The sequence below is a fragment of the Piliocolobus tephrosceles genome, chromosome 6 (assembly GCF_002776525.5).
Source record: "Piliocolobus tephrosceles isolate RC106 chromosome 6, ASM277652v3, whole genome shotgun sequence".
In the NCBI taxonomy this organism is placed as follows: domain Eukaryota; kingdom Metazoa; phylum Chordata; class Mammalia; order Primates; family Cercopithecidae; genus Piliocolobus; species Piliocolobus tephrosceles.
This window is the reverse complement of record NC_045439.1, coordinates 123,163,950-123,186,641: the sequence shown is the minus strand read 5'-3', so window position 1 is coordinate 123,186,641 and position 22,692 is coordinate 123,163,950. Positions and strand designations below refer to the sequence as shown.

General features: G+C 48.6%; 3 protein-coding genes across 9 annotated transcripts in view; 1 reads left to right on the top strand and 2 right to left on the bottom strand.

The window, feature by feature from the left end:
- The window catches only part of ACIN1 (apoptotic chromatin condensation inducer 1), a 36,307-nt gene extending 34,496 nt beyond the window's left edge, over positions 1-1,811 (bottom strand). For 3 of the 5 annotated variants that reach the window (XM_023230414.2, XM_023230417.2, XM_023230418.2), the window contains exon 1: positions 1,172-1,811. In XM_023230414.2, the coding sequence (XP_023086182.1) occupies positions 1,172-1,483 (312 nt within the window). In that variant the 5' untranslated portion in view covers positions 1,484-1,811. The remainder of the gene's footprint in view (positions 1-1,171) is intronic. The other 2 variants (XM_023230416.2, XM_023230415.2) reach the window with 1 other exon arrangement.
- Positions 947-4,797, top strand: C6H14orf119 (chromosome 6 C14orf119 homolog). 3 transcript variants are annotated; one of them, XM_023230421.3, is made up of 3 exons: positions 1,657-1,816; positions 1,971-2,164; positions 3,852-4,797. In XM_023230421.3, exon 3 carries the CDS (start codon positions 3,853-3,855, stop codon positions 4,273-4,275), a length of 423 nt encoding a protein of 140 aa, XP_023086189.1. In that variant the 5' UTR covers positions 1,657-1,816; positions 1,971-2,164; position 3,852; the 3' UTR covers positions 4,276-4,797. The 3 variants fall into 3 exon arrangements, with proteins under 3 accessions (XP_023086191.1, XP_023086189.1, XP_023086190.1); XM_023230422.3 differs by having other exon boundaries at positions 1,971-2,235; XM_023230423.3 differs by lacking the exon at positions 1,971-2,164 and having other exon boundaries at positions 947-1,816.
- Positions 4,798-5,420: 623 nt separating this feature from the next.
- LMLN2 (leishmanolysin like peptidase 2) lies at positions 5,421-11,143 on the bottom strand. Its single transcript, XM_023230420.2, has 16 exons — positions 10,828-11,143; positions 10,613-10,697; positions 10,474-10,525; positions 9,901-10,049; positions 9,703-9,778; positions 9,520-9,615; positions 9,161-9,286; positions 8,865-8,949; positions 8,576-8,721; positions 8,324-8,498; positions 8,068-8,137; positions 7,895-7,991; positions 7,517-7,789; positions 7,077-7,306; positions 6,726-6,905; positions 5,421-5,672 (listed from the first exon to the last, which is right to left on the bottom strand). Exons 1-16 carry the CDS (start codon positions 11,141-11,143, stop codon positions 5,465-5,467), a joined length of 2,364 nt encoding a protein of 787 aa, XP_023086188.2. The 3' UTR covers positions 5,421-5,464.
- Positions 11,144-22,692: the final 11,549 nt, after the last annotated feature.

Genomic DNA, 22,692 nt, shown 5'->3' with positions numbered 1-22,692 from the left:
GTGACCTGGCTATGTCACAATATCAGTAATAGAACCAGTACTAAAATCCCTGTTGTCTTTTGCACTTGTGCCAAATGCCCCTTCTAAATCTGATCATGCAGGTAAAATTACTTAAAAATACTCAAACCAGCAGCCATGGGGCTCCTGGTTTTTGCCTGACGGAATTACTTGGTCAAAGGGTTACCCAGGACTAGAGTCAATTTGTATAATTTCCAGTACTGTGGCACCTACATTTACCAAATTTACAAAATCTTCAAAGAGGAGGCTACAGAAGAAAATGACCAGAGACCCTGTGAACTGTGGTCTAACCTAGTCCATCCATCCACACACACACACACACACACAATCAGCTTCTGTATAAGCAACGGTCTGCCAACTCAACCCTGGAGCCAACCCAGACCTAATCTGCACTACCTGCCACGTATCCTATTGAACTCTAATTAAAACCAAGACATCCTCATCTTCCCTTCTTTAAACCAAACCTATACACTCGAATCGATCTACACCTACCTCATGACATTCCCACCTTAATCACTCAAACCGATTCAAAATCCCCAATATATATCAACCTGCCTCGCCTCTCTCACCAATATTCACCAAACTCTTAACCACTCAAATTGCCACTAGATGCCCTATGAATTAGACACCTCTCTCACCAAGTCCCTTCACATAAAGGTCTCTCTTCATTTCACCTCATCTAATCGAGCAGACATTTTACTCTACCCCAATCCTATTCCTGCGGATACCGATACCAACCCCATCCACCCCTCCGCGCAACTATACCCCTAACTCCGACCCAGCCCAACTCGCCCCCCTCAGGCCAGCAACGCCGTAGGTTGTAGTGGGATTTAACTCCTTCTGCAGCGCATGCGCCGAAACCACAGATACAAACAAGGAGGGGGTGGGGGAAAGAGGAAGGAGCTTAAGACACTCCTGGAGAGTAGTGCACACCCTCCCATTTGGGCTCGCGCTGCTGCCGTTAAGGCGGGAACCGGCGCGATCGCCATTCCAGCGCGAACCTCACCAACCACCGTGCGCGCGGATCCAGAGGCTCGCGCTGGCGGCCTGAGCGAGCTCGCGCCGAGCCCGGATACTGCGCCTGCGCCGCGGCAGAGGCTCGTCTCTACCGGGTCCGCTCTCCTCCGATACCCCAGCAACGCCGACTCCTCACCCCTTTGAGCCGCTTGACTAGGGCACTCTTCTGCCCGCTCTTGGCTAGGCCTCGCTGCTCCAGTGCGGCCTTCAGGTCGGTCACCCGCAGCGCCTGAAGAGGCTTCCCGTCCAGAGTCACCTCCTCCAGCTCCGCCATCTTGCGTGAGGTACTCGGGTCCGTCCCGACGGCTTCGGGCATCTTCGGTAATTTCCGCCAACGCCCTTCGAACGTACCGAGATGACCCCGCCCACTGCCATACTCTACCCCTCGATTACCACTCAGCACTCTCCGGCTTCCTCCGGATGTCCTCGGATATTTCCGTCTCCACATCGGCACCAATCAATTCTTTCCATCCGCCCTGCAGCTCCCCTATTCTCGCCCTGCTTTCAGGCTCGGTTTTCTTCGTCTTGCCGAAGCTTTGAATCGAATATGTTCGGAAGCCCTCGACTCTGGTATAACCATAATCGGAGATGTTCGTTTATCTCCGTACCTGGCGATGGGGCGCTGGGGCGCTTGGGTGTTTGGGGCGGGTCCGAGGCCGGAAGTGCGTGGGCTGCCGGGCTGGCCCAGCTTAGGGTTTTCAGGAAATTTGGAAGCTGCAGCCGTAGTTGGAGTCTAAGGACTCCTGACAATCTTCGGGTGCCCTCCGAGAGAAAAGGGGAGGTAAGCGGGGTGGAAGTACCTCTGTGGGCCGGGTCAGACTCGGTGTTTGCGGACTATCCTAATAGGGCAAGCCTCCTACTCCTTAACGCAAACAGCTTCTGCCCTCTGTCCTCTGAATCCCAGCCACTCCCATCTTAGGCTTTTTTTTTGGTAGGGCCTATGGAGGGGGGCGGAATCGGAATAACAAGCTCCGTGGCCTCCAAATTGGGGAAGAGGCAGGCAGCGCCGTGTCTTCGGACCCAGACTATGAACTGATTTGTGACGCTCCACTTGAGTTTGAGTTTGCGTTTGCCTTGGACGCCGTGTGGCAAGATTCTGGGAAAATTCTCCGTTTCTCCGAAGAAAAGAGTAAGTTCCCTTGGAGGAACTGCTTCCTGTAGGGCAAGAACTGAAAAATGCAAGCGCCCTGAAATTTTTTGGTACTTGAACTAATATTGTTCAGGGGCTTCTTTCTTTGTCACTAGCAATCCTCCAACTTGTTGCAGAAGAAACACAAACAGTAAAATAGGTCACAGACAAATAGTTTAGAGATTTAAGAGATATGTTAAAGATTTAAGAGACTGAAAACTACTGAAGTCAAATGGGCTGATCTTTCCGTTGCATTCATGATGCAAAATTAATGTCAAGGCGCCGGGCGCGGTGGCTCACGCCTGTAAGCACTTTGGGAGGCCGAGGCAGGCGGATCATTTGAGGTCAGGAGTTGGAGACCAATCTGGCCAATATGGTGAAACCCCGTCTCTAGTAAAAATACAAACAAATTAGCTGGGCGTGTGCCTATAGTCCCAGCTGCTCGGGAGGCTGAGGCAGGAGAATCACTTGAACCTGAGAAGCGGAGGTTGAAGTGAGTCGAGATCACGCCATTGCACTCCAGCCTGGGCGACAGAGCAAGACTCAGTCTCAAAAATGAATAAATAAATAAATAAATAGCAAGGCACCAATAGATGCCATACTAAAAAAAAAAATTTTTTTTTTGTCACTCCACTCTGGATCACTCCACTCTGAACCAGGCTGGAGTGCAGTGGTGCGATCAGGGCTCACTGCAGCCTCAACCTCCCGGGCTCAGGTGATCCTCCTACCTCAGCCTCCTGAGTAGCTAGGACTACAGGTAGGCACCTCTACGCCCAACGAGTTTTTAAATTTTTTGTAGAGATGAGGTTTTGCCATGTTGCCCAGGCTGGTCTCAAACAACTGGACTCAAGCTATTCTCTTGCCTCGGCCTCCCAAAGTGCTGAGATTTCTTTGGAAGTGCAGGAGCCACTGTGTCTGGCCCATACTAAATATTAAGGGCAATTGTTTAAAGACATGAATTGTCATGAAGTAGTTTAACAGTTGTTAGATCTCTAAGCCAACAAACCAACTGGACTCTTTTAAGTCTCAAACACCCGGGCTTCTGGTTCTTTTACTGCATTACCTTATTTTGAGCAAGGCCCTTACTCTGCTCTTTAACTTTTCCTGGTGCTTTACAGGAAATATAAGGAGGTAACGAATGTTATGAAGTTCTTGGCATATTTCAGAGGCTTATATGCACATTGAAGCCTCTTTCATCATAAATAATTTTTTTTCTTTCTTCTCCCACTGTTGATAGCTACAAAACAATTAGCATCAGCCTTGACCAGCTGCACGAACTAGATTTTAAAATGTGTGCTTTTTCGTTTTGGAGAAGGTGTGATGGACCAAGGTTAATCATTGTTTTTTTCTTTACCCAGCCTGGCACATAGAAGTAAGAGGGAGAGAGTGAACAAGAAATATATTGGTTATTTTTAGGTTCTTTATAAGAAAGATGGAGGGTGACAGTGGGTAGGGAAGAATGGGTTTGAAAAAGGCAGGCAAATAGGAAACGAAGTTATTTTTGGTGATTTCTCTAAGGTAGTTGGATAATCTAAATAAAAGACTTTATTAATTTTGAGTCTTTGAATTCATAAAAAGTAATTTTCTCTGTAGATGCTAATTGAGTGTGGTAAGATGTCTTGTTGCTTGAAAGTTGTATTTTCGTTGCTCTACCTGGAGAGCGTATAACAGTGCTTTTATGTTTCAGGATGTCACTGGAGTCATCCTCTTCAATGCCGCTATCCTTCCCATCTCTCTTACCCTCAGTACCACACAATACTAACCCTTCCCCTCCTCCGATGTCTTACATCACCTCCCAGGAGATGAAGTGTATTCTTCACTGGTTTGCCAATTGGTCAGGTCCCCAGCGTGAACGTTTCCTAGAGGACCTGGTAGCTAAGGCAGTGCCAGAAAAATTACAGCCACTGCTGGATAGTCTGGAGCAGCTTAGTGTGTCTGGGGCAGACCGACCGCCTTCTATCTTTGAGTGCCAGCTACATCTTTGGGATCAGTGGTTTCGAGGCTGGGCTGAGCAGGAGCGCAATGAATTTGTCAGACAGCTGGAGTTCAGTGAGCCAGACTTCGTGGCAAAGTTTTACCAAGCAGTGGCTGCTACAGCTGGTAAGGACTGATAGGCTTTCGGACCAAAGAAGATAACCATAGCTGATGGAGCCAAGGCCATGACTCTATACAATGATAATTCAAATGTGTCATCTAAAACTCTGGAACTGGTATTCGGACCAGCTGACTGAACTCACTGACCAGTATAGGCATGGTTATTTCAACAGTAATAGCATGTCAACTGGACTCCTATTTGTGAATATTATCAATCTAAGCAATCCCGCTTATCAGTCTACTAGTTTGCTTCTTTCTAAGAGATGTCAAATCCTCAAGAATTTGATGGCTTCTTCTGCAGCTATAACCAAAAGGAACCTACACATTATAACTCAGGCCCACTGCTGGCTCATGAAGTGTGTAAAGTAAAACCCTCCTTCCCCAGAAATAAGACAGGACAATAAAAGGTGACATTTTTATAATTTACCTGGATTCCATTGGCTGGTTTTACCACTCCTATCAGATTCTAGTGTAATTGTATGATACCCAAACCATTAGTTTTCCCAGTGATGATTTAATAAAATTATGAAAAATCAGGAGAGGGATAATTAGTTGCTTCCTTCTCCACACTGAATCCAAATCACAATGACCTTTTTTTTTTTTTTTTTTAAGAGATGAGTTGTCACTCAAGTTTGGAGTGCAGTGGCATGATCATCAGTGAGTGTGAGATCGCTGTAACCTCAAATTCTAGGCTCAAGTAATCTTTCTGCCTCAGTCTCCTGAGTATTTAGGACTACAGCCATGCACCACAATATTTTAAAATTATTTTGTAGATATGGGGGTCTTGCTACGTTTTCTAGTCTGGTCTTGAATTGGTGGCCTCAAGCAATCCATTCTCACCTTGGCTTCCCCAAATCCTGGGATTACAGGCATGAACCATCATACCTGGCCTTTTTCTAAGGCATATGCATGTGATACTCTTGGAACTGGTAGCAGGTGTTCCTATTCTGTAAGTTTGCTTCATAACAATATTAAAACAGGTGACAATTTACAGGTTGAACAGTTTATTTTTGTACCAAAATAAAGAATGGATCTTTAGAACTGTAAAACTTCACCCTTTTTTTCTTTGCCAGGCTATATAAAATTGATATCTGGGGAAGGGCATTCCAAAGAAAGTGGAACTTAAGTATACACAATAGATTTTCCATCCAGTTGTCTCCCAAGAAATGATTCTCTTCCTTACCCCCTGTCATGTTCTGGGCAACATCACACCTCCCTTATTCCTCTAACTGGGACCCTTGTGCCATGGAGCTCTGGTGAATGGTAAGAGGCAGATGGTCTCACAGGAAGAGTGGCTCTTTTCTGGTAGGCTGTGGTTCCCAGTACACCCACAAAGATTAGCAGCATTAGGCAGAGTCCCATGGACAGCCTTAGGTGGGTCATGGAGGGATTATGGTCCGAAGTAACCAGCAACCTAGGAACACAGAAGGTAATATTTGGCTTGGAATAATGCCTAGGCTTAGTAGATAAAGGGGCATTACCTTTTGTGTGTGTGTTGTTTTTTTTTTTTTTTTTTTTTGGAGACAAGGTCTTGGTTTGTTGCCCAGGCTGGAGTGCAGAGGTGTGATCTTTCTTGGCTCACCGTAACCTCGGCCTCCCAGGCTCAAACGATTCTCCTACCTCAAACTTCCTAGTAGCTGGGACTACAGGCGCATGCCGGGCCACCACATCTGGCTAAGGGGCTTTGCCCTTAAAGATAGAGCTCATGAAACCTCACCTCATCCAAGCATTAGGCTAAACAGGACATCATTAAGAGGGACTACAGAACATGAAAGTAGAAATAAGGTCAAGATCTAAGTCTTCCAGCATCTTAAATTATTGGAAGAAGACCTAACTTGGCGGCGAGGGAAGTGGCTTAGGGGAAGAGTCAGTCTATGGTCTTTAGGTAGCTAGGCACAATCCCTACCAGTGCTTAAGAAAGGAAGGGGGCCGGGAGTGGTGGCAGTGGCTCCCAGCACTTTGGGAGGCAGAGGCGGATGGGTTGCTTTAGCTCAGGAGTTCGAGACAAGCCTGGGCAACATGGTGAAACTGTTTCTACCAAAAATAACAAAAATTAGCTGGCACGGTGGTGTGCACCTGTAGTCCCAGCTACTTGGGAGGCTGAGGTGGGGGAATCACTTGAGCTTAGGGAGGTTGAGGCCACAGTGAGCTGAGATCACCCCACTGCATTCCAACCTGGGTGACAGAGTGAGACCCCATCTCAAAAAAAGAAAAAAAAAAAAAAAGCGGGGGGGGGGGGGGGGGAACTAAGATACCTATGTCCTAGAGATGGGGGAATGTGTTATTGTATGGGAGAAGGGAGCCAGGTAGTGATGGGACTGGATGATCGTGTTAGTTAGGGATCTTTGTTCTCTGAAACGCAACCGTGTCTAGGACAGTATACACATGAGTGAGTGCTTAATAAATTTAATTTCAAACATCTGGACTCCATGGATTTGAAAGAAAAGTACTTGGAATATTATCTTACTTGCTGAGTTGTGTGGTAAAGTAGGCTCCTCCATGATACACTTCTAGGGGTTTTTTCTGAAGAGTCAGAGTCAGGGCCCTGTGCAGCATAGCCACTGAAGGCCCTTGGCAGCCAGGGGACTTCCACATATGCACAGTAAACACCAAGCTAGTGGTAATTGATGGGCTGTGGAAATAGCACCTAAATGGACATTCGAATGTTTTAATAGAGGTATAGTTCCTGGCAGAGTATATGTCATGAAACAGGTGCAGGCTTAAGAGTGGGATGAACAAAAGGTCTTCAGAGGAGAGGCATCAAGTAAAGGACTTAGGGATTCTCCTTGACCCATTGTATAAATACTCAAGCTTTTACCTGCCAGCGCCACCTCTGCTCGCCAAAGCCTGCAGTACTGCTTCAGCCAGCCCTTCTTGCTGTTCTTTCCCCAGAGAGTGGCCTGGAGGCCCAGCTAATCCTAAAGAGAGCTGGAATAGTGGATCTGGGGTTGAAAGACTCACAGGTGGGGAAGTAACAGCATTGATATCTTCATTAGTCTGACACAGCCGACCCCGGGGACAGAAGAGAAGACCATAGTACCCAGGTATCTGCAAGGAAATATGTAGCAGGATATGGTTTTGCTTTGATTATCTGTTCAAGTCTTCTAAGGAAAATGTATTCTAGGTCAGAGTCATGGACTCAGTGGGTACTTAGGAAAACTGTATGTACATCAAAACAGGTTGGACAGTACCACCATACAAGTATTTCCCGACTTCTTTTTGCCAGTATGCTGCCACTATTCCTCTTATGGTACCCACCTGTATAACTTTTCCCGGAAGGCATGGGACCCAAGGTGAGCCCTCCACCTGCACCTTGTAAGCTCCCCTCCCTGTGCATTGATGTAAGTAGCAGCGGCCCATGAGCTCTGTTTCCTTGAGGTGTGGGGTAAGAGAAGGATGCCTGGTCTTATCCCCAGGGAGCAGCTGTGAAGTGAGGTTGGCAAAGAAGCAACGGCTCTGGGGATGGTAGATTTCCCCATGGGGATTCTCCACCCCAGCAGGGAATCCATTTTCCTTCTTCCAGCATTCACTCTGAAGGGCAGGTCAGAAGGTAGAATAGTGTTTGTTCTGATGCCTTTGAAGCTGACTCCCTTCCAGACCTACTCAGTTTCACTGTCTGCTCTCTTGTCTACTCACCCCATTGATTAAGGGCTTGTACATGCGGCAGCCTTCCAGCATGGGGTCTGAGGAGCAGCTTCCCTTGTCCAGGTGCAGGTAGTGGCAGCCCAGCCCACTGTGGGGAATGGATGGTAGAGTGACACTAGGATCACTGACTGCCGTACAATCCCCTAACCACTCAGCACACACACCTGCCAGTACAGAAGAAATCTGAGGACCCAGTCCCACATGTGGTCACCAAGCCAAATTCCGGGCCAGATCCTGCTTGACAGATGAGAACGAGAAGGAAAGAGAGCCCTCAATAAATGAAGCCCAAACATCCTTCTGCACCAGCTATCCTCATAGCTTCGATTATACATCAGCAACAGAAACCCCTCCAGCCTCCTGCTTCCCCCAGAGCTGACTTGGGTCATGAGTGCCTCTCTGCAGGTCTGCCTCATTTCTCACCCTGGCCCCACAACAGCTCCTCTGCAGCGCTGTGGTTGACCTGGTACCAGCCTGAGTCTTCGAAGGCAGCGAGGGTGATTGGGTCGAGTCGAGTGCGCTGGGCTCCATCAAAGGTAGCGGTCATTAAAGAACCCTGGAGTAGTCTGGCCTCCCAGTGCGAGGACAAAAGGCCCTCCTGGAGGAGGTGGCAGATGGCTGGTTGTTACCTGGCTACTCCTTTCTTCCATTACCCCAAGGTGTTCTCATTCTCACCTCTTCTTCCAAGGGAACACCCAGTGAAGCGCCTGGCAGTCCCAAGTGTTTGGCCAGGCTGAGGCTAACAGCTGGGGTGGTGAGAAGCAGTTGTCCCCACTCATCTTGACTTGTCACTTGTTGCCTTGTAGAACAGTTCTCTCTAACTGAGTGCAGAAAAGGAAGAAGGCAATACGAGGAGAGGAAAACTTAGGAAGGGTAAAGTAACATTAGAAGGAAGGAGGTTATGAGATAGTGAATTCCCTCTAGTTGATTGTGGGAAGTCCTTAACCTCATTCCTCTCATTTACCGCTGAATCCTGAGGGGCAGTCTTGCCATTTCTTGAAGAGCTGTTCAGAGAAACCTAAGGCATGTAGCAATTCATGTAGTGTGGCCTAAGGACAAATGACAGCCCAGTAAGGGGGCCGAATTTGCAGCAGGATTGACCAAACACTCTATACCCCTCTGCCCAATCAGCTCTTCCTGGAGCTTGAGGTACCTTCTCTTCCATCCTCTGTGGGTTCTTTGACTTTATGGGAAACTGAGTAACCTGGCCCCCTACCCTGCAACCTGTTTGCTTCTCCCTATTCATCATGCAGCAGTCACCATGACGATGTCACTGTGGCTGAGGCTGGGGCTGGTGAGATGTTGGGCACAGTAGACAATGGTGCCGGCAAGGGGCTTGTCTTCTGAGTCCAGCTGGCAGCAGGCAGCATAGGCTATGACAGAGGGCTGCGGATGGGCCAGGACAGGGTAGGGCCGGAAAGGAGAAAAATAGGGTATCACAAATAAAAGAGATCCTCTGAAAATGGAGGACCAGGGGACTCTGCAAAACTGCAGGAGTGGTATTGAGGAATGGCTATGGATGGGGGCAGCCTTTACCCAAACGTTATTAACATTCCCTAAGTTATCCCAAATAAGCACAACTTAATAAAAACTGCTTTTGGCTGGGCGTGGTGGCTCACGTCTGTAATCCTGACACTTTGGGAAGCCAAAGCGGGCAGATTGCTTGAGCCCAACAGTTTGAGACACAGCCTGGGCAACATGACAAAACCCCGTCTCTACAAAAAAAATACAAAAAATTAGCCGGACATGGTGGTGCACACCTGTAATCCTAGCTACTCAGGAGGCTGAGATGGGAGGATCACCTGAGCCCAGGAGGTCAAGGCTGCAGTGAGCTGTGATTGGGCCACTGTACTCCAGCCTCGGCAACAGAGTGAGACTCTGTCTCAAAACAAAAGCAAAGCAAAACAAAACAAAACAAAAAACTGCTTTTGTGCTCCCTAACCCTCCTCATGAGATTTAAGATTGAGAGAGACAGCAGGGAAAGGAGATTTGATTTGAACCTCACCTCTTGGTGGCACTTGGAAGTGTGAGCAACCCGCACATACAGAAGAAAATCGGTGTTTTGGACCCCAGGCCCATCTGGCTGGACCAGTTGTGGGGGACCCTGCTCTGGCCACAAGGTGTAACCGCGAAGATGGGCGTCAGGAATCTGGCAGGGAGTGAAATGTTGCATTAGCAGATGGGCTGGGACAGTAGGAAATTGGGTATGAGGAGTAGGGGAGAATGAGTCTGTTTCGTCTGTCTTAGTGTTATCTAGGCAGCTGGCTAGAATATAGAGTTCTGCCCCTTCACCCCCAGTCTCTGATTTACTAAATTTTAGCAGGGAGAGGAGCTCAGGAATCTACATTGTTAAGAAGCACACTAAGTAACTCTGATGCTGGTGGTCTTGGAATGGTCATGGCAGGCTGCAGATCTCCAGATCCTTGAGACTGAGAGGTGAGCCTGCTCAGGATCCAGTCTTCCATCCCCTTCTTCCTGGTGTACTTATTTCTGGCTTTCCTCTCTTTACTATCTGCGTATCCCCCCACCACCCTTATTTTTTCAAGATTTCAGTGTTGTTGACTCAATCTCACCTTTGCCCCCAGGCAACTCTCTCCTTTGTACCCTGGGTTCAAGAGGCTGCACCTATAAGAGTGAATATCTATAGGTGAGCTGCGGACATTTCTAGGTATCCCTGAAGAATTACATACATTGTCAATGACATGAACTCACCTGTGGTAGTTTGGGGTATTTGGGTCTCCCCAGACAGCATGGCAATACCGTGCAGGGTCTCGACTCAGAAGTAGGGGTCCTTGCACTGGAGGGACTTGACAAGAGGTCAGTTTCCCTCCATATCTTGGAATTCCAGTACTTTTTCTGGGTTGATCTTCCTCCCCTGGACCTCTCTGCTCCTCAACCCTCCATGACACGTCTGTTCCCTCACTCACCTGCTAGAACAGCCTGGATTCGCTGAGTGGCCTCTCTCACTGCGGCCAGGGCTCGGGATACCCCTCTCGTCCCTTCCCCCTCAGGATCCCAAGCTCCATCTGATATATGATCTCCTAGATAGCAGGTTTGGATTCGTAGGGGTTGAGGATCACCGGAGCTAGGGAGGGTGAGGGAGGAAGAGCGAGATTTTGGGGGGAGTTGGGAGAAAGGGGGCCTGAGAAGGCTCACAGACTTCTGTGTCTCATCATGTAGACATCGGCTTGCAGCAACCCTGAGGACTAGCGGTGGCAGCAGCAGCAGCAGCAACCACAGCATCTCCCTTCTGTGTCTCTCCGTAGATACAGCCTGGATCCTGTCTTCCGTCCCCTTGTTCCCTGGCTCACTGTTTCTGGCTTTCCTCTCTTTACTATTTTTCACCATGTACCCCCCACCACTCTTGCTTATTTTTTCAAGATTTGAATGTTGTTGACTCAGTCTACATTTCCCTGCCAGGAGGTCGGATATGAACCACCCTCTTCCAGAGGGGCCAGAGGTGGAGTGCTGGGGGAGGGGAAGTGTTATTCTGAGGCCTCAGCTGACCTTTCCAAAGGGGAGCCTGCCTTATCCATGATGAAACTCTTTCCTTGTTTTTTGTTTGTTTGTTTTGTAGAGATGGAGTCTCCCTATGTTGTCCAGGCTGGTCTCAAACTCCTGGCCTCAAGTGATCCTCCTGCTTTGGCCTCCCAAAGTGCTGAGATTACAGGTGTGAGCCACTATGCCTGGCTGGGAACTCTTTCCTAATCCTTTCCATCCCTTGTCCTATTTCTTTTGCCTTTCTGAGTAGAAAACCTTGGAACCTTCACAGAACTAGAAAATTGGTGTCACCAGCCGGGCGTGGTGGCTCATGCCTGTAATCCCAGCACTTTGGGAGGCCGAGGCGGGCGGATCACAAGGTCAGGAGAGCGAGACCATCCTGGCTAACCCGGTGAAACCCCGTCTCTACTAAAAATACAAAAAATTAGCCGGGCGCAGTGACGGGTGCCTGTAGTCCCAGCTACTCAGGAGGCTGAGGCAGGAGAATGGCTTGAACCCGGGAAGTGGAGCTTGCAGTCAGCCAAAATTGTGCCACTGCACTCCAGCCTGGGTGACAGAGCAAGACTCTGTCTCAAAAAAAAAAAAAAAAAAAAAAGAAAATTGGTGTCACCATAACAAGGGAAGTGGGGGACAGAGGTATTCTTTGCTTTGTAGTTGCCTGCTGGCTTCGACATGGGCAAACAAGGCTTCTGCATTTCACTAGCCCCAGTTTCAGAACTGGGTGGCCTCTAACTAAACTACAAGACTTCTAGGATCTCCTACATCTATGTAGGGCTCTTAGCGGGTGCACAACAAATACGTGTTAGTTGACTGACACCTCCTCTAAGAGGCTGTTGTGTTAGGTCTGTTAGGTTTCACAGAAGCTGCTTTTAGGTATGCAGAGGAGGGAAAAGAAAACTCTTTTTTTTTTTTTTTTTTTGAGACTGAGTTTCGCTCTTCTCGCCCAGGCTGTAGTGCAATGGTGCAATCTTGGCTCACCACAAGCTCTGCCTCCTGGGTTCAAGTGATTCTCCTGCCTCAGCCTCTGAAGTAGCTGGGATTACAGGCGCCTGCCACCACACCCAGCTAATTTTTTGGTATTTTTAGTAGAGATGGGGTTTCACCATGTTGGCCAGGCTGGTCTCGAACTCCTGACCTCAGGTGATCCACCTGCCTCGGCCTCCCAGAGTGCTGGGATTATAGGTGTGAGCCACCGCGCCTGACCAAGAAACTCTTAAAATGGACATTAATGTTCAAAGATGTTCTTAAGGAACTCTGTTTTCTTTGTTCATGCTGTGTTTTCACATCCTGTTTCCCTTGCTTGGATACCGCCCCCTCCCCTGCCTGCCTGGGTAATTCCTACCTTTCTGGTAATTACCCTTGGAAGCCTTTCTTAATACCCCCAGCCCAAATTCCACACCTGCCACAGTGGGTGGGGAACCACCTCACAGGAGGGGTCTCCCCTCCCAGCTCCTAACAGAACACTGTCATCCTCTGTTATAATTGTTGGCTTAGCGGCTCTCCCTCCACATCCTGAAGTCCTTGAAGGTAAGCCTGCTTCCTGTTGGTCTTTGTGTCCACACCACTCAGCACAGCCCTTCGGGCCTGGTCTTCAGTGTGTGGATGAAAACAAAGAACCTAACCTCATTATTTAACTTTTAAAGAAACGTTTGTTTTAAGGCAGTATATTTTAATAGCTAATTGGTGACCAACATGGATTAGAGTTTAGAGTAGGGCTGGCTGCTGACTTCCCAAGGATTTTATACTTTCACATGCCAGAACTGTGGTTGAAACTACTGATTACAAGGGAGACACCTGTTGGGGCTCGGAAACCGTAGCCCAAAATACAGCATTGACATGCTGAACTGAAGAAGAAGCCTCAAGGTCTTCCTGACCATCCTGCCTTTCCCCCTTAAACACACACCCACACCCGTCATCTCTCCCAAAGCACAGGCCCTATCTGCCTAAGATCCAGACCCAATAAGTAAAGCAGTTCTTTTCTTCTTCCCCTAAGACCAAGAATGTAACCACACCTGAACAGGCCTTTTCACTGTTAGAACTGTTTACAAGTTAATCTCTGTTCCCAGATCCATTCATTCTCCTTAGTAATCATTTATTGCCCCTCAACAGAATTCCTGGTTTTCACCCCTCCTATAACCTGTTTTGCTGGGATCCAAGGCACCATTCTTTCTGTAACCTCAAGACCATATACAAGCTTCTGCACTTCATGGGGGTGGGGTTAGGTCTTCATTCTGAAGGTTCTCCTATGTACATGTTAAACAAATGTGTATGCCTTTGGAGAATCGCTTGAACCCAGGAGGCGGAGGTTGCGGTGAGCTAAGATGGCGCCATTCTACTCCAGCCTGGGCAACAAGAGCAAAACTCCGTTTCTAAATAAATAAATAAATAAATGTGTATGCCTTTTCTCCTATTCATCTGTCTCATGTCTGATTTTTCAGTGACCCTCCAGGGGCCCAGGGCCTTGGCTTTCACACACCTAAACTCTGGAGGCAAACCCACTCTGCCACTTTTTATCTATATAAATGTATATGTAACTTTGACCAAGTTCCCCAGTTTTCCCATCTGTAAAATAGGGGTGACTGTACTTTTGGGGTTGTTACTGAGAAGTAAGTGAGTATTTATAAAGCACTGAGAACAGTCTATGGTTTATGGTAAATACTAAGTCAAGTAAAAAAATACATATTATACACAGTGGCGTGGCTCATGCCTGTAATCCCAGCACTTTGGGAGGCTGAGGTGGGATGATCACTTGAGTCCAGGAGTTTCAGGCCATCCTGGGCAACATAGGGAGACCCCTCATCTCTTAAAAAAGGAAAAGGAAAAGAAAAAAAGAATACGTATTATATACACTGTCAATGCAGAGGAGACCTGTTCTTTTATTATTTACTTAGATTTATTATTATACTATTTTATTTTTCTAAGACATGGTCTTGCTCTGTCCCCAAGCTGGAGTGCAGTGGCTTAATCACAGCTCACTGTAGCCACAACCTCCTGGGCTCAAGCAGTCCTCTCACCCCAGCCTCCCGAGTAGCTGGGACAGGAGGTGTGCACCACAGCGACCAGCTAATTTTTGTGTTTTTTGTAGAGACGGAGTTTCGCCATGTTGCCCAGGCTGGTCTTGAACTCCTGAGTGCGAGTGATCTGCCCACCTTAGCCTCCCAAAGTGCTGGGATCACAGGCGTGAGTCACCATGCCTGTCATATTTAAAAAATTTATTTTTATTTTCATTTATTTTTGATACAGAGTCTTGCTCTGTGACCCTGGCTGAAGTTCAGTGGCATGATCATAGCTCACTGCAGTCTCGAGCTCCTGGGCTCAAGCCCTCCTCCTACCTCTGCCTCCTGTAGGTGTGTGCTGCCATGCCTGGCTAATTTTTAAATTTTTTGTAGAGACACGATCTTGCTGTGTTTCCCAAGCTGGTCTCGAACTCCTGGCCTGAAGTGATCCCCCAAAGCACTGGGATTACAGATATGAGCCACCACAGTTGGCCTGTTCTTTTATTATCACCATGTGTACAAATTTTTTTTTTTTTTTTTGAGATGGAGTCTCACTCTGTTGCCCAGGCTGGAGTGCAGTGGCGCGATCATGTGTACAAATCTTTAGAGGACTCTTGTTTTTTCCCTAAGGCAAACCTAGTCTTTTTCTCCAAATGTCTGAAGTCTTTTTTCCCCCAGATTTCTTAGGTTTTTCTGGCCTAGGTCTGCAGCTCCTAATGCTCTGCTGCTCCCCTGTGGCCATACTGAGACAGGGTGTGCTCTGGTCACGATAAGGGCTGATCTTAACTTCATACACGCGGGTAGGAGAACTTCATGCATTTTAATAAATCCTCCCTGTCTTTTTAAAATTTAGATTTTTAATTTTTTGAGACAGGGTCTCACTTTGTCACCCATGCTGCTATGCAGTGGTGCGATCACGGCTCACTGCAGCCTCAACCTGGGCTCAAGCAATTCTCCCACCTCAGTCTCCCAAGTAACTAGGACCACAGGTACATGCCACCATGCCCAGCTAATTTTTAATCTTTCTTCTCTTTACACTGCAAATTCTTCTTCATCTTTCAAGATCCAACCCTGAGGTTATCTGCCAGTTGAGACTTCTTTGCTCCCCCAGGTAGAGTTCTCAAGTCTGTTCTCCAATAACATTTCTTTCACATCTTTGAAGGAGCTCTCTTATAATGCTATCCTGACATTTATTTTTGTATTTTCTTCCCTGCTAGATGGTGGGCAGGGGCTGAGTCTTATTTGTCTCTGCTTCTTTAAAGAGGTATGAAGTAGTTGCAGGGCAATAATGGAGGTAAGAAGATGAAGACGAGGAAGGAGCAAGGAGGTAAGGAAAGAGTGAGAATAATATTCATTTTATGGGGCACAGCTTTGTGCCAACACGTTCCAAGCACTTTATTTTATTTTATTGATTGATTGATTGATTGATTGATTGATTGAGATGGAGTCTTGCTCTGTCACCCAGGCTGGAGTGCAGTGGCATGATCCCGGCTCACTGCAACCTCTGCCTCATGAGTTCAAGTGATTCTCCAGCCTCAGCCCCCCAAGTAGCTGGAATTACAGGCATATGCCACCACACCTAGCTAACTTTAGTATTTTTAGTAGAGATGGGATTTTGCCATATTGCTCAGGCTCAAACTCCTGAGGTCTCCCCAAAGTGCTGGGATTACAGGCGTGAGCCACTGTGCCTGACCCAAGCACTTTATACTCGTATAATTCTTTCAGCCACCTCATGAGGTAGGCATTATTATTATCCCAATTTTACAATCAAGGCACAGCAAAATTAGGCAATGTACATAGGTGGTAAGTGGCAGTATAGGAGTTGAACTGACGTAGTTAGGCACCTGAGCCCAGGGTTGAACCCACTGTGTAATCCTGCTTCTTCAGTGTGTAGTGATGAGAGGAAGAGGGTGAGGAGAAAAGGAGGTAATGAGGAGAGAATGGGGATAAGGAGAGAGGATGGAAGGATAAGAGAGGATGGGGTTAGACAGAAGAACAGAACTTAGAGAGAATGGGATGAAGGGGAGAAAAAGGGTGTGGTGGTAGGAAATTAGGGATAAGGAGAGAGGATGTTGATGAGGAACTGGGTAGAGATGAGAGAAATGTTGGCTGTGGAGAGAGGCTGGTAGGAGAAGAGCTGTCGTCCAGGTGGGGTCATCATTCATATGGATGCTCCCTCTGGCAGGCCGGCCTCTCGGCTCCCTCACCCTCTGTCTCTAACCATCTCCTCCATCCCTCCTAGTGAGCCTCTCCCAGGGCCATACCCAGAGCCTTATCACCACCAGAAACTGCAGCACCTATGAAATAACGGAATCAAACATCCCATGCTGATAGAATCTCCTTTCCTTATGGTGGTTTGCTCAAGCTGCCTCCTAGCAGCTGTTCTATTAAGCTCACTGAGGAACCACAGCCCTTCCCATCTTCACATCTCACCTTCTCTGCCTTAGGTTCCAGGCTCACCACTGCAATCCCCTTTTGTTAATGCCTTCAACTCCTCGCCCCTGTCTGTCCTTTCCATCTCATCTCCCTGGTTAAGTCCCAACTCTAGATGGACCTAACATTTGTCTTCTCCGGATTTGCTCTCAAGCATCTAAGGACCGCTGGATAAAATCATCCCAGAGGACATGTCACTCTAAAGTGGTCATCATCAACTTCAGTTGGATGCTCTCAAGTCAGAAATCTCAGCAATGAGCTCCCTCTTCTACTCTCACCAACTAGGATTTTATACTTTCTTTTTTTTTTGAGATGGAGTCTCACTCTGTCGCCCAGGTTGGAGTGCGGTGGCGTGATCTCAGCTCACTGCAAGCTCTGCGTCCTGGGTTCACGTCATTCTCCTGCCTCAGCCTCCCGAGTAGCTGGGACTACAGGCACCCACCACCATGCCCGGCTAATTTTTTGTGTTTTTAGTAGAGATGGGGTTTCACCATGTTAACCAGGATGGTCTCGATCCCTGACCTTGTGATCCACCCGCCTTGGCCTTCCAAAGTCCTGGGATTACAAGCGTGAGCCACCGCGCCCGGCCAGATTTTATACTTTGAAACCTCCAGCCTCCCCTCCTTCTCAGTGACTTTTGGTTATCTCTTCTTTCATGGTGAAAATAAAAGCCATAAGATAGGAACAGCCCCAGCCTGCTACAAACCTATTTGTATTTGATTCTGTTGCCATCTCCTCTGTTTCTTGTTAAAAGAGAGGAGATGTCTTCTTCCCTTGGAAGGCCAGCTCTCCCTCTGATGCTCTGAATCCCATCTGAGGGAGCTTCTGGCTTCAGCTTCTTCAAGCCTCTCTGCCTCCTCCCAGCATCTTGCCCTGCACCCCCAGCCTTCAGTCAGTGAATGAGAAGGACCTGCTTGGGAACCTTTGCATATACTTTTCTCTCTGTTGGGAACCCCACTTTTTGCCAGATGAATTCCTACTCACCATTTAGATATCCATCAATATGTTACCCCTTCAAAGAAGCCTTTTCCGACCCTCACATTTAAATCAGGTACCCATGTTAATATTGGCCATCAGTCACCCCTTTACTTTTGCTAGATGACACTGCCCACAATTTGTTTGTGGTCTTATGTTTGTCACTCTCACTAATCTATAAACCCCCAAAGGGCAGGGACTGTTCTCCTTATGTGTTCTGTAGCTTCTATAACAAAATGCTTGGCTTCAAGTAGGTGTTTAGTATGTATTTTTTGAGCAAATGAATGTGGTGAGAAGGCAGGAGGGAGGTGAGGGATGGAAGGGTGAGGATAGAAGATAGAAGGTGAGTAAATGGAGAGTGAGGAGAGGATGATAATGAGGAAAGCATGCAAAAGTGAGGCTGGGGATGGAGGGGAGAAGGGGTGAGGGGAGGACCAAGGAGAAGGGCTCTTTGCACTGGACCTGTGTAATGCTTCCAGACCCTGAGTAGGCTCCCAGGAGCTCTGTTTCTTGGGACCATGCTGCCTGTGAGGTTTGAAGGCAGGGCTGAAGGGAGGAGCTAGGCTTTATCTTAGGGTGCAGCCCTAACCTCAGATGGTGACAGAGCTGCAGCCAGCAGGGGTTTTGCAAACCGTCCCGATTGCAGCAGGCCAGCAGTCTCGCTGGGGACGAGCGGGTGGGGCCTGAGCTTATCTCCTGAGTACAGTCCTAACCTCAGATGGTGACAAAGCGGGAGCTAGAAGGCGTTTTGCAAACCGTCCCGATTGCAGCAAGGTTGGATAGCCTGGCCAGGGGTGACAGTGCTAGGTGTGGGAGCGGGGCAATAGAGGAGCTTGGACAGTTTAGGACTCCAGGGTGAAGCTTAGCTCCTGGGGCGTAGGGGATGGATCCATTCTATGTGTGGCTTGCCTCTACCTACCCCCAGAGCCCTGTTTCTTCTAAAAGAGAAGCAAATCTAAGGGAAAAATCTAGTCTGTCCCTGGACCTAAGATAAACAAACAAACAAACAAATGAATAAATAAATAAATAATAAAAGAGAAGCAAGAGGCTACAGCTCTGTGGCGGGTCTCTCCCTATCAGGAAGCCTGCCCCTTCCCAGGCCCTGGGACCTTTCCACTGCTTTCTGAAGTCAGAACTGATGGCCATTTTGGTAAAGTTAAGTTGCAGCCATTTTCCTCTGAAAACCCCCACCCTCTTCCCTTGGGGAGAATTTCTCATGTGCCACTGAGGTTTTCTGAGGCTAGGCCAGGCCTGGGTATGGAAGCAGCTGACAGAGGCCAACCAGGGGTTCTGTCCAGTTTGGACTACTCCCATTTTGGAGCAGCCCATGCTAAGTCTTGGCTGCTCCAAAGGGGTCTGCCTGCGGAGGGCTGGTGAGGGTGATGGGAAGTGACTGGCCCGTCCGAGAGGAGACATACAGGCCCTCAGCCAGCCCTGCCTATTGTTGCCTCAGCGTCTCCTGAACAGCCCCCTTCATCCCATAGTCCCCTCACTGGCTTGGAGCAGGGTGGGGGGTGGAGGTGAAGAGGCCCCTTTCCACCCACAACCCCAACCGGGATCTTGCAACACTGGGATGGGGGCCCTGGGGGCCCAGACATGTGGCAATCTGTGTAGAGGGGTGGGGAGGTGTGCACCGAGCAGGGGGGTGGGGGCAGCTTTCACAAGCCACCACCGCTGCGGACTGACCTTGGCAGACTCACCTTGGGCAGCTTCCTCCCTCTGCAGTGTCTCCCCACAGTCTGCCTTCTTCTCTGCAGCTTCCCTGTGGCCTAAGATCCTGTCTCTCAGCTCAGGATTCTCATCCTGCTCCCCAGTTCTGCTCCAGAAAGAAAAGTGGGCCTGAGCCGTGGGTGCTGAAGCAATAGGACTGCTTGTGTGTGCTGTTTGGACCTTGATTTGCTGGTTTTCACTGGTCCTGGTGCATTTCCCCAGGCAGGGTTTGGCTAACTGCCCTTCCCCGGGCTCCTTTCTGTCATCTCCTTCCCCAGTGGTGACAGCCTTACTGTGGTGAAGGTGACAGGAGGACCAAGGGGCAGGGAAGCTGAATCCAGGGGCAGAGAGAACCCTGCTCTCCACCTCCCCCAGCTTCTTAGGTACCATCCTTCTTGACAGAGGGAATGAAAATAGTCATTTGCAACCCCTGGAGCCCCATTCTGGAGGGAAGGTGCATCTTTTTCTTACTTATCCTCTCCTTCCTTCTTTCATTCAGCATCCACTCCTGGCTTCCTTTTTCTTGGTCACCTTAGGGCTTTTGCATTTACCCTTCCCTCTGTTCACCCTTACACTCAAAGACATACCTGCCTCCTTCTCAAATTTTTTCAAGTTTCAATTGAAATGTCATTTCCTCAGAGAGACCTTTCCTGGCCACCCCAGCTAAAATAGCCTCCCTATCTGTTGGTTTATTTGGTTTTCCCAATGGGCTATTCGAATGGAGTAAGCAGGAGAAGTTAATTAAGGTGCTTTATGAAGATGTGAACCAATAGTATCCGGGGAAAGTTCCTGGAGTGGTGAAGTCCCCTGGGCTAGCCCAGCATGGGGGCCTGAGGGCCAGGAATCCTTTGGGAGGGACTGTGGAGAGCGCCGGTCAGCAGGGGGCTCCCATCACTCTCCTCCTGCCAGTCTCTCCCGCACCCCCTGAGAAGCTGGTTGATGTAGGGAGGCATCCACCTGGGGACTGTGTAGGGTGATGAAGGGTGGAGAGGGTTCTGGAGGGGCAAAGGAAGACATTCAACACACTTGTTTATTGACTTTTTTTTCTTACTCCTGCTGAGAACTTGTCTCATTTCCAGAAAAGATACTCAACAAATACTTCTTGGCCAAAACCAATTGAGGTCAAATTGAAAGCCTCCTTCCGGAAGTGTGCCCTCTGGCTCTGACTCATCCCCCTGGAATATGATCTGACGCAAAGGATTGGGATGTGTTCAGCTGCTGCACGTCACGCTGGGATCACAGCAGGGAGATGGGGATGTGACTCCTCCAGACTGGGTACCAGTCAGGAAGGCTCCACTAGGCACCGGCCCTGAGGACCTGACGGGGTGAGTGGGGGCCTGAGAGGAGACACAATTCAGAGCTGTGGGAACGAAGCCGGGGCTTGATGCTGAAGCAAGCCAGATCCCATCACCCAGAACCTTGAAAGTACGTCAAGGGACAGTGGTCTTGAGCTGAGAGGAGGAAATCCGGAGGTTGAGTCATTTACCATGTTCTGTGCAAACCTGCCTTATGCAACCTATCCCCCTGGGCTGAAAGGAAGGTGTGAGGATTCTCCCAGGTGCCCACAGAGACTGGTACCTCCCCTCCTTCCAAACTCAGGAAGCTCCCATCAGTCCCTCCACTGAAGGTTCAGATCTGTCCCTCCAAACCAGACCTGGGGCACGGGCCTCCAAGGACACAGAGGTAGGAGAGATGGTGCCCGAGAGACACAGAGGCGAAGGCAGGAAAAGGACTGAGTCTTGGGCGAGATAGACATGTCGCACACAGATGCCTGCGGTGTGGGAGGGCTCTACTGCTGGAGATTTGAAGAAGGGAGAGAGATCTGGGATGATCCAGACACCAGTCTCTTGCCCTCTCAGAAAATTATTCCTTGATGTCTGACTCAGGCTTTCCCAGCACTGGCCTAGGAGAGACTTTAACAAGCCCTTCATCTGTCCCTGGTTCCCTGATACTGTTGAGCACTGTTCTTTATTGAATGTGATTCATGTGACACTCAAACTGAGTATCCGTGAGGAGAGTGTAGCATGGAGTAGAGAGACAGGTACCATGTACTGAGGCAGCAAAGGGATTCAGTGAGTGTCAGGAGAAGCCTCTTATCCCCTCTGGCCCTCAACTGCTTTATCTATAAAATGTGGCTCACCCTATCTTGCTGGTCTGACGGCAGAGCCCACCAGATGATCTCTTGAGGTCTCTTCCAGCACATCTTGAGATCTGTGATTTTATGGAGCTAATTTTGGTTCTGCCTCTAAACAATTGTGTGACTCCAGGTAAGTCCCTTCCCCTCTTTGCGGCCTGTTTTCTTACCTACTAAATGAGTTCAGATGAGATCTCTGAGGTCCTTTCAGTCCCAGCAAAATGGAGGAATCATCATAAATATGCTTATTACATACAAAGTTTTCTTTTTCTATGAATATAACACTACAGAGTGGGTACGAATATTGCTACCATTTTGCAGATGAGGAAACTGAGGCACAGAGAGAAGTAATGGCTGAAGGCTCACAGCTAGTAAGTAGCAGAGTAAGATTCAAACTGAGGCTCTTAATTACTGTACCATCTGTCTCTTAGGCTGGAGTCCAACGCAAAAGAAAATGCTGCTTTGAGTGAGGGGCTTCCCTGGCACAGGCAGATTGTCATCCTCCTTCTCATTACCAGTGTTCTCATACACAAATCCGCTTTCCAGGTCTCTCCCAACTGATTCCTGTCCCATGCACGCAATTCTCAAGCTTTATGGAACCGGAGCCCCAGGGATGAGGGACAAAGGATGGAAATGGGTAGGTGGGAGCAGCATTGGGAGGGTGACCATCTGGTAGACTGAGGCATTGGAACTGGAGAGAAGGGATGGCAGGCTGGATCAAGGGACCATAAATACGGCAGAGCCATCAGGAATTTTCCTGTGGTCACCTGGGGCAGGAGCTCCCAGACCTATACTTCGAGGTGAGAGAGAGTGGGCCTGGGAGCAGCAGGCCTGGGCATGAAGGACTGTGTGGTGCCAGGATCTCCCAACAAGCTACAGATCTTGGCTAGCAGAGCATACAAAGGTTGCTCCAGGTCCTGCGAGGGGCGGGGATGTGCCTTCAGATCACAGAAGGGGGTGATGGGGATGTCAGGGAGAGAAAAGCAGAGTGGCAGATAAATGGCCTGGTTGTGTGGCATGTAGGGGGCGGGCTGTGGACAGCA